The 16084-nt window shown below is 52.1% G+C and overlaps 1 protein-coding gene and 1 long non-coding RNA gene across 3 annotated transcripts in view; one reads left to right on the top strand and one right to left on the bottom strand.

Moving 5' to 3' along the window:
• The window catches only part of TBX5 (T-box transcription factor 5), a 52854-nt gene extending 47091 nt beyond the window's left edge, over nt 1-5763 (bottom strand). Inside the window, exons 1-2 of one of the 2 annotated variants that reach the window (XM_017529518.2) lie at nt 5160-5763; nt 1046-1230 (exon numbers count right to left, since the gene is read on the bottom strand). In XM_017529518.2, the coding sequence (XP_017385007.1) occupies nt 1046-1192 (147 nt within the window). In that variant the 5' untranslated portion in view covers nt 1193-1230; nt 5160-5763. Of the gene's footprint in view, nt 1-1045; nt 1231-2916; nt 3300-5159 lie in introns of those variants that run through there. The other variant, XM_017529517.2, reaches the window with a different exon arrangement.
• LOC119471379 lies at nt 3235-10112 on the top strand. Its single transcript, XR_005200422.1, has 2 exons — nt 3235-3323; nt 5188-10112. It is a non-coding gene; the product is annotated as an uncharacterized LOC119471379 (long non-coding RNA).
• Nucleotides 10113-16084: the final 5972 nt, after the last annotated feature.

Consider the following 16084-nt stretch of genomic DNA (forward strand, 5'->3'; position numbering starts at 1 on the left):
GATGTCATTTAACATTTTGGCTTTCAGCTAAAACTAAATTTATAGAACTGATACAAATATAAATATATATACATATATATGCACACACACAGGCACGTACAATCTCTTCTTTTTGCAATAATTTGCAACAGGCTAAAAAGTGATCTTTTCCTTCAAAGAAAAAAATCTATAAATTTCCTAAACTGTGTTCATGCTCTCATTCACTCTCTCTGCTTCTCTAGAAATATACATATGTTTTCCTGAAACTTAAAGGCCAAAGAGAGACTCCAGTAAAAGCCAGGACATTCATCGAAATCCCAAGTGCAAGGGCCTTTTCTGGTCAAGTCACCCCACCCTACTTAAAAAATAATCGGGATCTAAGGAGGGGCCGACTTGAGCACCCAGTGGGTCCCTGGTTTAGGGCGCAGAGCGCAAGGTGAGGCTCCTCCCTCTGCCCCTGCCCAGGCTGTAGCCTGGCGAACCCGAGGCTCCTGGTGTCCTCCCGGCAAAGCCCTGCGCGCTCTCAGCTGTGGGTGAGGGCGCACCAGCCCGCTGGGCGGCGACCTCAAGACAAATGGTGCAGTGCGCGGGTCTAGGCGGCGGCACGGAGGAGGCAGGAGGAGGCGAAGGCTACAGAAGATCTGAAGAGGGGTCAAGCCATTGCTCATGCGGGCCTGAAGCGGCTGCTGACCCGGCCCTAATTAAGATGCTGAGGACCGATTCTACACGTAGTGCAGCGGGAAAGGAATTATCTAGGCCATTGTGAGCTGACCCCAAACAGCCGGGTAATTGAGGTTTCTCTAACAATTTAGATAGATTTTAAAAATCCTTTCGCCATAAAGGTAAGCATCACAATAAAGTGAGTGGCAATATGTGAGCATCTGGGGAGACAGGAAAGAGAAAGGTGGAATGGAGTGGGAATAAAGAGGAACAGGGATGATGATGGCCTGTGGGTTCGTTTTGTTTCTTGATGTTTTTGTTTGTTTTTGTTCTCTCCCCTCTAGAGGCGCTGAGCAGGGAAGCCAGACTCTGACTTTGGTCTCTGGCAAAGGTGAGGTCTCCTTACCTGCTGGGTGAAGGCGGCCTGTGGGGACGACGGGGACTTGCTGGGGGCCCCGAGCGCGCTCTCGGGTTTCGAATCGCAGGGCAGGTCTTTTGCATCAGGCTCCAGAGGCGTGTGCGCCAGGCCAAAGCCCTCGTCTGCGTCGGCCATGGTGCGCCCGGGGCCCTGTGCCCAGGCAAGGTTCTGCTCTGAGGAAGAGAAGCAGGAGGAGATGGGGGTGGGGAGAGGGAGAGAAAGAGAGAAAGGTTGGAGAGCACAGTTTTAGCGACAGGAGGGAGCAGTTTGGCCCCCAGATTCCAACTACCAGCACCTCCGTTCCCAGCTGAAGGAGACAGCAGAAGGCCCTAGAATTATTACTATTACTAGTATTCCTAGCGTTATTACTATTACTTTATGACCAGGCACAACCTCTTGCAAAAGACCCGCGTCAGACCCGGAGGAGGCGAGGCCTGCATCTCCCCTGCGTAGGCTCCCCGTGATAAGCAAGCTGCCCGTCAAATTTGTCTGGACTTCTGGAAGAGCCAATAAAGATAAGGCATGGGTATTTTTGGAAGCCATTGGGTAGGAACCAAAAACAAAACAAAACAAAACCCAGTGTCCTTTAGAGAATTTCTTTCTTCATCAAATTACAAGATGCCGTCGGAATTAAACCTCACAAGAGGAACCGTTTTCTGCAGCAGGCAAAACTGTCTGAAATAACCCGCCTCTTGCAAAAACAAAAACACAGGAGGGGAAGGTTGTGCAGATTGAGACTAGGTTCAAAAGATAATTCATGTCTATCTTTTATCAGTCACAGGCCATAACAGTAAAAGTCCTTTAAAATTAAAAGTCTTTTTCTTTACCCCAACCTTAAGTAAGATTCGTTAAAAGATTAAAAAGTGGCCAAACAGAAGACTGAATGAAGAAGACCACCATATAGCAGTTCCGAGGGAGGCGCATCACTGCGTGCCCGCCACCCGCGCTCTGCTGCCGGGTCGGGGATGGCGGGCATTTTGTGGAGTGACCAGGCCGAAGCGGGGGTTCTCTGAACTTCAGCCAGGCCTGGCTTGCTAAAATTGCAAGCCTAGGCTCAGGACTGGCGAGGGCAAAATCATTCTCGGATAAGTCCTAGGCTGGAGGCATTGAATCGGCGGCCTGGGTCCCCACAATGCATAGAACGGCCCGGGTTTGCAGGCGTATGAGGTTAGAACATATAAAATAACAGCCGCAGAGCTGTTCAAGCCCGATGAGCCTGTCTCCTGCTCTCCGATCTTCTTCCAATCTCCTCAATACTCAAATAGGAATCACCCCCCTCCCCAAAACGGGAAGACTTTGGGAAGTGGGTACAAGCGATGGCTCCCCAAAACCTTAGCAGCTGCTTCGGGAAGGGGCCAGATCCCATCCTGATCTGCAGTGGTTAGCGATCTAGAAACGGGGCAGAGGAGAAGGACAGCTTCGGAGGCCCGACTCGCAAGCAGTTTTCTTCACCTCGGCCCTCGGGGCTTCAGGGAAGCGGTGATGGGAGCCCCGCAGCCTCACAACAAAAGAAAGCAGGGATGGCGCCCCCACACGCGCTCCCATTCTCGGCGGTCAGCCGCAGGGAGAATCCTACCCTGAGCCCTCGCCAGGGTCCGGGGAGCTCCAGGCTGGCAGAGGCGAACACCGTGCGGTGTGACAGAACCAGGCCGTGTTTTCTGCAAACCTCAAAGCCACTCCGCAAGCTGCGGCAGCCTCCCGGACTCCATTCGCTGGGGAGCTCCGAGCTGCGCAAAATCTCTGCGAGCCGCGCTGTATGAATGCACAGCCAGACTGGAATCCGCCATTCCCGCCGCCCCAGCCGACTCGGCCGACGAGCTCCCTCCTGAGCCTCCCGGGCCATCTGCTGGGTGGGTTACCTCGCTCGGTGAAGCCGGTGCATTCACCACATCCTCTGCTGCTCCTAGCAGGGAAGCCCGCGGCGAGGCGGGGGTGCAGGCATGGTGGTTTCGGGCTTCCTGCGGGGTTTACTGTTTGCCCAGAATAGCGGCTACTACTGCCTACTAGGGCGCACCCACGCTGGAGCCTCCGCGGCGACTGCCCACCTCCAACACACACCTCCTCCGCTGTGCGCTTGCTCTCCCTAAATACTTCCAAGTTGGCAGGCGCCAAAGAACACAAAATAGCCTCCAAGAGCACCCGCAACCAGGTAATCTCAGTGCCCCGCTCCTCCCTTACACCCCCAGGGAGGGTAAGTTGGGAGCCCGGTGAATGGTCGAAGTCCTTTCTGAGCGCAGCTTTCAAGATTAAAGTTCCCGAATTCGAGGTAAGAGAGTCTCTCTCTCTCCCTCTCTCTCACTCTCTCTCTCTCTCTCTCTCTCTCTCTCTCTCTAGTCTCTCTGAAATACAAGCCAACTCAGCTGAGCACAGTGACGTTGGGTTGCCTCGATGCTCACAAATACTGAAATCGCGTATCCAACTAGCTCCCACTGCACTCTGCCTCCCTCCCCCTTCTCTCTCCCTCCCACCCTTCTGTCCTCCCTTCCCCCCCAAACTTTTCCACTAGATTTCCCGAACACTCAAATCACAATACGACTCTCAAACCCAGACCTGCAATAACTCCCTCCTCTCTACCCCTTTCCCAACCTCCATCCATCTCTGCTTCTCTGAGCAAGCGGTGGCTGCAAAAACTCCTGCACAAATCATTTCAAATGCGGTCGGCTTCTAACCGGGAAGTAATCTCCGTGACGCTGGCGGTGCAGAGAACCGAGTCTAGTCGTGCGCGCGCGCGTACACACACACACACACACACACACACACACACACACACACACACCCTGCGGGCCTTCGCAGCCTTGCATACATTCTCTCCAAAGCTGACCTCGAGAAGGAGCGCTGCCTGACCCTGCCTGGCCCGCGCTCGCCTTCCTGACATCTCCCCTCCACCCCCTACTCATCACCCCTACTCTCAGCGACTCTGGGGTAAAGGCAGGGTGAAGGTGCATTGGGATGGGGGCTGAGATCAAAGATGCCACGGAATCGCTGTGGGCTCCCACCCCCCACCAGTGAGGCCACCAGACCTCCCCTGCTCCAGGTGTACACAAGGCAGTGCCCAGTTTTATTAAAATAATCAAACAGTGATTGGGGACTGGCTGGGGTTTTCATCTCCACTGGTCTCCTCTCCTTGCCCCTTTCCCTCTCTGAAATGTACTTTTTTGAGGGTGAGTTGAAGAGGTCAATAAAAGCATAAACACAGTCAGTAGGTCTCAGTCTGAGCAGATCCAGATTGGGACACCAAATATTGGTACTTGTAGAAAATGTCAGGGGTCCTGTTCTGTTTCCCATCCTTACTGTATCCCCATCATCCTGATTTTTCTAGGGTTCTGATAAGAGACTTGGCCGTGTAAGCCAAGGTCTGGAGAAAGGGATGGAGGGAGGAGAATTGCCCTGAGATCAGCAGCTGTGTAACCCTCTGTGGCTGCTCTGCTAAATCCCAGGCCAGGCCATCGCTGCAAAATGCCAAAGCGGAATGTCTAACCCCAAATGTGGGGCAACCAGGGAGAACACCAACTCTCCTTTGCTACAGTGCTCACTCCACCTTCCAGGTTTGTTTGCAAACAGATCTTTGCCAGGGCGACTTATTTATTTGTGAAAACACCGTCACCGTCCAGGTCAGCCGGGAGGCCTTTGGGCTTGCTAACAAGGCGGCCCTAGGTGGAAGACAAAAAAAACAAACATGGCATCGGGATGCGGCTGAACCGCTACATCTCTGGTAGAGGGGAAGGGAAATCCAGAAAGACCTCCCCAATCCCTTTAAGTTCTCAGAGATTTGGGGATAAAATTAATTCCCATAAATAATCTTCAGGCCCCTACAGAGAGGAAAAATCTGGACTCTCCCAGGTAATAGCCCAGCCAGATTTGCTTAGTTCATTGAGCACAGATGGTCTGGTCTACCAAGCAAAATGGGGATTTTTAAACTATTAGAGATAATCCATTCTTGCCAGGTGACACACGAAGCCATTCTTATTTTGGTCATGAAAAGTAGCCGCACAGTGAGGGAAGATGCAGCAAGACCAAGACGGGGTGAAAAGCCAAGGAGCAGGGACAGGCCAAGTGCAAAGAGAAACATTTTTCCCCCTTAGTCCTCCAGGGCAAAACTCACCTCCAAATATCCCACCTCTTCTTTCTAGCGCAAAAGCCACGGGTGCGCCTCGATGGAGAGGAAGGTTCAGGTGAAGACTTTGAAAAGGACCCCTCAAAGAGACCTCTTTAGGCCGGATCTTCTTCTAATGTCTGTCAAGAAGAGCACCTACCTCCCAGCTCGAAGTTGGTTTGTGGTCTCGGACAAATTAAATATTACTGTTTATTACCAGGCATACCCCAATAAAATAAAGAGGCAACCAGGCGATAGCGACTATCTCACCAGCCGCTGCACCTATAGGACTTGGAGACGTCACGAGTCACGCAACCGGGCCGCGCGCTGTCACGCTTGGCTGGGGGGCAGCGGCGGGAGGTTAATTTCTCTCCGTCTTTGCCTATCGGTGCTGGGTCTGCGCAGCCACAAGTCCCGGACCTCTCCGCTTCGGGAATAAAAAAAGACATAAACTAACCCACCTTTCTCCGGAGAAATGAGGGTGGTGAACATAAGACACAAATAGAGCCAAGATCGACTTTCTTAGCAAGGGGGAGAGGAGGTCACTCTTCACGAAGCGAGGTGGGAGTCCACCTTAGACCTCTATTAGAAGGAAATCGAGTTGTTCGGAGGGCTGAAGATCCTTATTATTAAAAAAAAAAAAAAATCCCCCACGGAGGAGCTCTTGGCAAACGAATATTGAGGCGCCGCTCTAGCTGGTTAACTTTGGGACACGATAACTCAGTGCCCTCTTGCCGATTTGCATAGAAATAATTACTGGGTTATCGTGAAGGGGAAATGAGACAGAGTTCTCCGTAATGTGCCTTGCTGAGAGAGCGGTCCAAGAATGCAATTCGTCCCAGAGTGGCCCGGCAGGGGCGGGGTGCGAGTGGGTGGTGGAGTAGGGGTGGGAGTGGAGAGGGGTGATTTCTGCAGAGAATAATTATAGCACTAGGGCCCGCCGAGGCACTCTGTTTTGTTTTGTAATAATGACTATTATTTTTAGTCTGATCAATGGGCGTAATTTCTAAGCAGCCCAGTGGTGGTTACTCGCAAGCTTCTGCACACCGCTGGAAACTCACTGGCTTCAGTTGCAAACGTACGGCGTAGACGCCCCTGGCGGCGCCGAGAGAAGAGCTAGGCCTGCCTAGCACGGAACCGGCGAGCGTCCGGCCTTCCAGAAGGGTAAGTTCCCCGCCGAAGGGTCCCGAGGGAGCTGGACGTCTGAATTTGGACTTGTCCCCAGCTTCAGAGTTCGACCCTGGGTTTTGTGCGTCCCCAGCCCCCAGGGCTTTCCGAAGCATGGCCTGGCTCCAGGCCTGGTCAGCTCCGGACTGGAACGGCAGCAAAATGTGCAGGGAGGCAGCCGGCCGGCAGAGCTGGTGCGGGAGCCAAGGTCAGGCCCGCGGGGAGAGCGGGCAGCTTCCAGCGCCGGCCACGAGCTTCCCGGCCACCTGGACCGCAGACCCCATTGCTTCCAGAGAGCACCACCCGCGTCCTTCCTCTCCGCCAGGCTGGAGTGGCTGCCGCGAGCTTCGCTTTCGTTTCCCAAGCTGTTAATAACGATCTTTCCCCAAAGCCGAGGCTCGTTCGGTGCAGCGTTTGCTTCCAGATGCCAAGAACGCAAACCGAAATCCTTCTCCCAAACCCTCGTGGGATGAGATGAGTTTCTACTTGACCTCTGTACCGAGGTGGGCCGGAAGCCGAGGCCTAGGCCCCGCGGGGGCTGGAAGGGAAAGGCGAAGCTCCGAGCGTAGCGAGTTCTTTTCCGTGTGGTTCCTTTCTCTGGCATCCCGGACCGCGGGCCCTGCAGCCACCTGGACCGGCTTTACAAGGATTCTCCAAGTCCAGCGTCACAGACTGGCTTTCCCAGACGCTCCGGAGCCCGCGCCACCAACAAAGTAAAGGAGAGACGAGCGACCGCAACTAGATTTGAGAATCCTGGTTCTTTTCCCTAATCGTCTGGTCAATGAGCTCCGGAGCCGGCTACAGCGCGCATCCTCTCTTCCTCCCTTCGAAGAAACGTCGCTTTCCCGAACGTGCTCCCAGCTGGGTTTTCTCCCGGAGTGTAGTTTTCTCATTTTTAATATTTTGATTAAATTCCTGCCCTGATTTTAATACCGCAACAGGATAGCAGAGGTTCTTGTTTAAAAAGTTAAAACCAAAACCGAAGGGGCCGATGGCTGTTAATTTTTTTTCTTCACTTTCTCCTTCCGTTTTTAAGAAAGACACATCCAGAACTACCCCTTGTTTTCCTCTCAAAAGAGAACTCGCTTTAAAATACATCCCTTTCTATTTCTTTCCCGATAAGTCCCCAACAGACCTGGTGGCGACTTGGGATCGTGGGGGTGACGGAAAAATAGAAGCCCGGATGGGGCTGGGAAAATGAATACGAATTAAAACAATAGAAATGATGGCAAACGAAACTTTGACCAGCTCAATTTGCAAAATAAAGGGTCGGTCTGAGGGTGGGACATTCCCTGGTTTCTCAAGGGGGTCACTTCCCCTCTCACCCTGTTAGATCTGGCTCCCTTATATTTTTTCCAGGACCACAGTATGTCTCTTCTCAATGTTTTATTCGGTTTCCCTCCTTTTGTCCGGAAGTATGTGGGAAGAATACTGGCTGCTATGATTATTATCGAGTATCCAATGTTGTCCTCCAATATTTCCACCAAAAATGATTATTGCTGCTCTGCTCATTCATGTTAGCGTTGCTTCATGTGCTTAGATGATACTCTTCCTCTTTACTTTCCAAGTTTGGAGGGTGAGGTTTTTTGGTGGTGGTGGAAGGGGGGAGGGTTTTTTGTTTTTGTTTTTGTTTTCCTGTTCAGGGTAATGAAATGAGAACTGGAAGGGGGACATCATTTCAAGGCCCAGCTGAGAAGGATCCCAATGCTAGAAATTTACACACTTCAAAGAGCAGAAAGGTGGAAGCGAGTGGTGCCCGGACACAAGGATGCCACTGTTCTCATCTCCTCCAATGTGGGTAGTGCCCAGCCTAGAAAGGTGAGGGTCGCAGCTGGGAGAACTTGGAGCCCCCCAGGGTCACATGGAGCCTGAGAACTCCAACCATCTCCGTAGGTCAAACCCACTGATAGGCCTCCTAAAATGTTTGGGGTAGGGAAGAGAAACCTAGGACATTCCAAGTCTGTAACCCTGTAAGAGAGAGACTCAGACTAATATCTCTAGGTCTGGGGTGAAGGTGGGGGCCTGTCTGGATACCTCTTCCCTCAATTGAAGGGTTCATTGGAAACCTGGGATCCCGCTGCTCTCTGGGACTCTGGAAAGACAAATTTTCTTTGGCAAATGGAACGGTGTCGCGCTGTCGACAGAGCAGACTATTTTTCTTGTTTCCTCACAAGGTGGGGGTGGGGGAAAAGAAAAGGAAGCAAGAAAGAAAGGGAAATTAAATCCACACGTGTTAAGCTCGCTCAAAGGGCCAGAGACAAAACCAGAGATGCAACTTCAACTCCAGTTCTGGCTGCCTGAGGGCCTCTTTCCAGCCAGCCAGGCCTCACAGAGCAAGGCGTCCCCACTGGAGAGAATTCGATCTGATGTTTCATAAAGCGCTTTATTTAAGGAGAAGGGGTGTGGGTCTGTCTCCAAGTCTATGCTGCAGAGATTCAGAATTTGTAGCGACAAAGAAAACAAAGGAGACAGCAATTGTGATGATAATTAAACTCTTTATGAAAACTCATCTTGATGTCTTCCAAATCAACCCAGTAATTCAGGCAACCTTCAAGCAATGGCCAAAATCTTCCAGGCCATTGATTTACAAAATTTCTAAGATCTGATCAGGCTTTCAGACTTGGGCCTAGCTGGGTCAAGAGAAGCTGAAATGCTGTTGTGTTGGCTCTGAAATAGCCAGTTTAATCAGCACAACTGATCTCTATATCCTCCCTGGCTTTCCTTTGCGGAGAGACGTTCTTGAGAGAGGACCCTACGGGTCCCAGTTGCAGAGCTCTGGCATACATGGGAGGGAGTGGAGGCGGCCACCCTGCCTGGAACTGTGAGTGAAAACTCTAGTAATGACCTTGAGGAGGTGAAGGGAGGTGGGTGGGGGTGGGGGTGATGAGGGCGGCCAAACCCCAATCTGGAAGGATCTGTCACCGAAACAATTGCTTGGTCGAGACCTCTAATTTTTCTTCCTCTCCAGCCAGTCTCCTGTGGCTCCCTGGTGCTGAGTTTCTGGCCTTTGGTGACATCCTAACAGTAGGGTCCGGAAGCAGGGACCCCAGACACCTTGCTCCCTCACCCAAATCACACCCAAAACAGACTGGAGTGACACAGCTGACAGAGGCTCTCTGTGGCCAGCGATTGGCCGAAGTTCCTGGTGGAAAAGTTCCTATTGTTTCCGAAAGGACCCTGAATTTCCTGGTCACCATGGCAACCTGGAAGTCCCACCGAATGCCCTCAACAAGGGGGTGCCCTGAGGACATTTGCGCAATTTGCTTCGCGGTCTGAGGCCTGAAAAGCATTTCTGCCTATCGCTCTTGACTTTCTGGAGCCTCCTTAAATGGGTCCAAGAGAGCATGGATTTTAAAACTGCCCCCTTTTTTAAACAGGGGAGAAAATGGAGGTTTAGTACCAGCTGGGTTCAGGTCTTGAGCAAAAGCCCTGTCTTTGAATTCAGAATTCTGAACCCAAAGCCTAGCATGTACAGCCTATGATGTATCTGAATCGAAACCCGCAGCCCAAACATCTCAGCCAGAAACCTGGGACTTTATGTATCGATTAATCTCTTCACATCTGTTAACCACCCCTATCTGCATGGGAGGCTCCCGAGCAGTCCAGGCAATGCTTTTCTTTACCCGGGGTCATTTCTCCCAAACAGAAGGAGAAAAGTCTGAGCATTCAAAATTGTGGCATTAATGTCTGCAAGGGCTAATGGAGTGAAAATAATAATTTATTCTCCTCTTTAGAAAAAAAAATTGCAATTGCGGATGTAATTGAAATAACATTAAAATAATATTTCTGGTGGCACTGCTTTCTTCTTGAATCTGTATTGAGGGGAGGAGGGAGTGGATCTTTTTATTTTGGCGTGGACAGTGGACGATACAGGCTGGTTTTCTTCTGAGGCACTGAGCCTGTAGGGTCTGGCAGCAACGTAGGCAGTAAGGAGAGAAAGGGTGACAGAGAGAAAGGGTCCAGACCCAGGGTGCCAACCGAGGTCTCTGAGGGTGGGATGGGAGCAACTCCTCCTCTGGGTCCCCTCTCAGCTTTGCTCCATTCTGCTGCCAACCCCATCTTCCTCCCAACTTCTCCGGAAAGACAAAATTCAACTTCTCTCCCCTATTTCCAATGGGACAGTGAATGTCCCTCAAAGCCGCTGGCTGGCTCTGCAGTGCCTCCACCCATTGCTTTCCCTTCTGAGAGCCCAGGCAGCCTACAGAGATTCCTGCTCCTAACCCAAGGCCGCCTGTTTCCTTCCCTTCCCAGCATTTCACATTAATATTTTCAGTAGAGTCCTACTGTGTCTACACAGTCACCAAGAGAGCAATGTGGGTATTTTAGGCTTACAAATCTGTTAGTATTTGAGGTGCAATCATAGCTAACCTTTATGACAGGCCAGGAAAGAGCCAACGAAACCTGGTTTTGATCACACGTTTAGCTCTGAATTGCTCTGAGAAGGCAGCTCCATTCTTCTCAACCTTACAGAAGAAGTTTCTGGAGCTCTGGTCACCGCCCCACTCTGGTGCATCCAAATCTGGTGGATTTGAACCCACCGGAGTTGGCCATCTGACGCCGGAGTCCAGGCTTTTATGAGACAGAGTTTCTCCATCAAGGCAGGAAGGAGAACCGGACTGGATTGGGGGAGTGCAAAGGGCACTTTTTCAGCATCGAAAAGCACGTTTAGTTGGAGACCGGGGGCAACTGCTCCTTGTGTTGGGGAGTGAAGGCTCAGATCATTTCTGATGTCTCAGGCTTTTCTCCCCACTCCCACGAGGAAGCAGAGGCCCCAGAAGAGAGCCTGGGGGCAAACAGCCCACATTCGCTGGCATTAAGCAGGATGGGAGGGAGGACAGAAAGATGCTGATGTTCTCCTTTCCAAATCTCACTATTCTGTTTCCAAATCCTGGCCCACATTCGTCTTGGCCTCAAAGCCAGTACACACTGTCCGCTGGCTTTGAGAGAGGAAGATGGGTGGGTGGGATGGAGCCAGGGAGAGATGTGCCCTGCTCCATTTTTTTGAAGCAAATAATTAGGCTCTGAGTGGGTGAGGACTTGCCCGAGGTCATACAGCCTCTTCGGGAAATGCACTCAGCTCCTTCCCTTTCCCCACTCTCCCGCGCCTTCAGGTGGAGCGTTTGAAGGATTCCCAGCAGTTCCCGAGTGCACGTGGAGGCTGTGCCCCGGCTTGCTCCAGCGGCGCGGCCTCAGCCTGCGGAGGGCGCCCGGGTGCAGCGTGGAGTTCGCAGTCCGACACGGCCGCCTGGCCTCCCTGCTCCAGGCCTTCGCCTCCCAGGCACTGCGTTCTCGCGCCGGGACAGCGCGCGCCACGCGCGGCCCTTCGCCTATCTTTGCTCTGCGGCGCTCCCAGGAGCCGGTGGAGTCCCCCCGCCTCAAGCCCCCAGTGGTGACAGGAAAGTCCCAGACCTCATAGGGGCTCCAGACTTGGGACCCAGAGGGACCTGCTGCTGGCGCCCCTCCTGCAGCCTCCCCAGGCGCTCCCTTCGCTTCCCCCTGTTTCAGGCTCTTCCCACCGCCTATTTGCTCTGGGCGCAGCGCTGGCTGCCACACGTGCAAGTTAGGAAGAAAATCACTTCTTTAGAAGGTGAGGGGCTCTGAGATCCAAAGCCCTTGAGTAGCGCCTCAAAGGGAGGTGCAAGGGATCCCCACTCTGTCACTTCCCTCCCTTCGGTTCCCTCCACCCTCCTCCACCGCTGTCGTCCCTGCTCCGGGAGTCATTCTTCTAGTGCCCGAGTCTTTCCACCTCCACGCTGAATGCATCCCCTCTGAGGCACCCTCAGGTGATCCTGCCGCATCTCCAGGATCCTCGGCTACCCCTAAACCCAGGCCACCCTCATGCTAGCAGACATCAGGCTCAGGGTTTGCAGTTCCTCCCAGATTTCTCAGCCTGCCCTGCTCGCTAGCAACAGCTCCCACAAAAGCCCGACGTCCTGGTTCCTGGTCCCCATGGGTGAGTACTGGTGAGTGCCCAGGACCCAGGAGACTGAATCTTACAGACAAGGGCCAGTCCTATGGCATTCCTGCCCTGCGCCCAATCTCCATCTCCTACAGAACCAGACGTTGCAGGCTGCCCAGCTGCAGAAGTGGACTGTGTGTCTGCTTTCTGTGTGGCTGAATATGGCATTGTCCTAGAGTCTTTCTAAAGGATGGTGTCATTTGAGGGGCAGCTCTGCGTGTCTCTCTGCTGTTGTGTTAGTTGTGTGTGCCTGTGCCCTTATATGTGCTTCCTTGAGTGGGGGCATTTCAAAAATTATTACCTATGCACTTTTTCTGTGGACCTCCTTATGTGAAAACACCTGTGAGCCCGTGGTACAAGGGGTCTTGTGCATGTGTGTGGTGTGAGCTTGTGTGAGCCTGTGTGTCATTGTGGAAGGGTGTGTGTGTGTGTGTGTGTCTGTGTGTGTGTGTAGAGGGTGGGAAAACCACCATCCAAATATCACTTCGGGTCAGATGGTTTTCTGGGCTCATACCTAATGCTCAGTGCCCCCCTGCTTTTTATTGGCTATTTTTATGATTATTATTTTTACCAGCAGCTCCAAGCAGAGGCCTGTGGGCCTGGGCCCCCTGGAAGAAAGTCACTGTTCTGCCATTCTGCCTGGGAGGCCGAAGGATCTGTCTGCAGCAGCCTGGGCCACCCAGAGTCTATATTTGGAAGCAAATTCCACAGCCACTTCCTGGGAACTGGGAAAAAGGTGCCTGGGAATTGGAGAGGACGGTGTTGTCAGTGAAACTTCATCCCTGTCCCCAAGTGCTCAGGGAAAGCCCCTACACCCTTGGCAGGTTGGAAATGTCAGGTGCAAGATCCATGCTGCGGCATGGACGCAGGCAGAAATGCACCCCCTTGCAGCATAGAGGCACAGTTACTTCCTCTATAGGTGAAGGGCGTGAGTAGGTGATAAGCACAACCCACCTACTGACCCTCAGAGCACCCATATCCCAGTTGTGCACACGCTCCTCCTGCACACACCTCGTGCCCCCCCTCCCCAGTTCAGAGGGACAGGGGAGTTGACTCTAAATCCTAATCATGTGTACTTGCTGGAAGTTGATTAAAGGAGATCAGATGAGCCAGTCTGGCTGCCCACAAGTCCCTTGCCCAAGACAGTCTTTGACCTTGTCCCCCAGGGTTCGTTGATCTGGTGGACTCCAGGGAGGGTTTGCTTCTGCTGCTCTGTAGATACCAGGGTGAGAGCTCCAGGGCTGGCACGATTAGAGACAGCTGCTTGCAGCAAATCTTTCCTGGGCTAGGTAAAGACATGGACTGCTGAGCCCATCCTCTGCCAGCCACCAGCCACATGCTGAAAGCAGCAGCAATGACCTGGCCTCAGCGACCTATGACACTAGGGGGGCTGGGAGGAAGCTGGTTTACCTGTTCAGGTGGCCGAGCCCCTTACTGACACCACCACCTCAGCCCTCTGTCCCCAAGAGGTCAAGCAGTGAGATGCCCCAGACCCAACCACTTGGGAGTCACTTAGAGTACACACAGCCATGTACGGCCACCCACTTCATACACAGGTGCAGCATTTCTGTCTCACACACACACACAAGCATGTCAGGCAGCCACCCACCATGCGTCTAGGTTCAGCAATTTTGTCACACATAGCTGCCACCATATTCATCACGCATTCATATAAATGTATATACTATACATATATATACAAATACATGTATATATTAATATATGAATTCATACATGCATAGACACAGTCACATGCACATTCCAGTATTCAAAGCCATACACAGTCACACATGTATACACCCACATACACACATAGCCTGATCACAAACCCATTGCCGTTCTCCTAGGCATGTTCAACAGCACGTCACAGAAACACACTGCATCTTTCACATGCATAAACCCACATGTATACTCTCACACTCAGCCTCACACAATAGGCAAACCCACAAACCTACAACTCTTTGGTCACATACTCTCACGCATATCCTCATGCAAAGGCACACACCCACAGACTCACATCAATTCAGACACACAATCCTGCTCACCTACAACCATCCACAGGCTCACAGCTGTACATAAATGCACATCAGTTCAGTTACACACATACTCACAAGCAGTCACACTTACACTCCCAGTTGTCCACCCCCACACACAACCACACACTTCCCCCAACCCCCAATATATCTCCCCCTTCAATGTCAGGCACACATGTCACAACCAAGGCCAGGCATATACACACATTAAATTGCTCATACATGCAATAGCTCACCTGCGCTCATCACTGTGTGCACAGTTGTGCATGTGCAGTCACACACTTCCACATACTCTGTCCCAAACCAGCCACATTCACAATTACAAGTCTTCCCCCTGAGTCACAGACATTAGTTCATGCCTACACTTGGATGCATGCACACCCTGAAGGTCGCATTCAGATCCATTCATTCAGGATTCACACGGTCACTGCATCATCCTAGGGTCCCACACACATCAACCTCAGACCCTTGTGTATCCTTTAATGTGGCCACACACATGGGTACACTTGGAGGCGGGCTGCCCCTGCCCAGCCTGGCAGAAGGAATTGTGTGGTCATGATTAGAGATCATTCCCCACTGGCATGGTGAGGTTAGCCTGGAGAGAACCTCTTGATTCCACAGGTCCCACTCCGACTAGAAACTACCAGTTCAGGAGGAAAGAAGACATGTGGGTTTGGAGCAGACAAAGGAAAAGCCCATCTCTAGCCTCATCCCCAATCCTCAGCCCCCACCCCACTTCAGGTCTCATGGCTTCGACACAGCCCCATCCCCTGAGGGTGAGACCTGAATAGTCCCTTGGCAATAACTAGTCCAAATCTGTAATTTTATATATGGGGAAACTGAGGTTGAGAGGTGCAGAGAGTGAAAGGAATTGCTAAAGTTCTTCAGGAGCTCAAAGCAAGCTGAGAGTGGGACCCTTGTCTTCTGCTGCAAACCACACTACAGAGACTCTAAGAGATTCCTGGACCCCATTAACCCCCTCTCCCCACAGCACCACCACTGCCATCACCATCCTTCCACCTAGTGGTCCCATCTAGCCCCCAAGGATGCCTGAGCTACCTGCCGCTGAGCAAAAATGAAGCCTTAGCTCATGTCCTGATCCTGCTTACCACCCTCCAAAGGTTAGGCACCATGGCTCATGCCTGAAATCTCAATGCTTTGGGAGACTGAAAGCATTGGGAAGATTACTTGAGGTCAGGAGCTCAAAGCTGCAAGGAGCTGGGATTGCACCACTGCACTCAAGCCCCGGTGACAGATGAGACCCTGTCTCAAAACAAACAAAAAGTCTTAGAATAAAACCCAAACTCTCCCGTATCATGAAAGCCTTGCAGGAGCTGGCCCCTGCCTACCCTCCTACCTCATCCTCCCCCTCTTTCTGCCTCTCCATTCCACCCAGCTTCTTCTCTGGTCCTCATTGGCACCAGCCTTTGTTCCTACCCCAGGGCCTTGGCACGTGCCATTCCCCCTACGTCCAGCTCCCCTCACAGCTGCCTCCTCTGTGGCCAAATCCTCCATGAGGCCAGCCCTGACCACTGACCACTGAAATTCCCTCTCTCCATCCCATCACTCTGTTTTATTTCTTTCATAGCACTGACCACTATCAGAAGTTATTTTACCATTATCCTTAGCAAACTAATGCAGGAACAAAAAAACCAAACACCACGTGTTCCCACTTACAAGTGGGAGCTGAACAATGAGAACACATGGACACAGAAAGGGGAATAATACACACTGGGGCCTGTCTGGGGAGGGTGGTGATGGGGAATAGCATTAGA

Source organism: Cebus imitator, unplaced genomic scaffold (assembly GCF_001604975.1).
Source record: "Cebus imitator isolate Cc_AM_T3 unplaced genomic scaffold, Cebus_imitator-1.0 Scaffold59, whole genome shotgun sequence".
NCBI lineage: Eukaryota > Metazoa > Chordata > Mammalia > Primates > Cebidae > Cebus > Cebus imitator.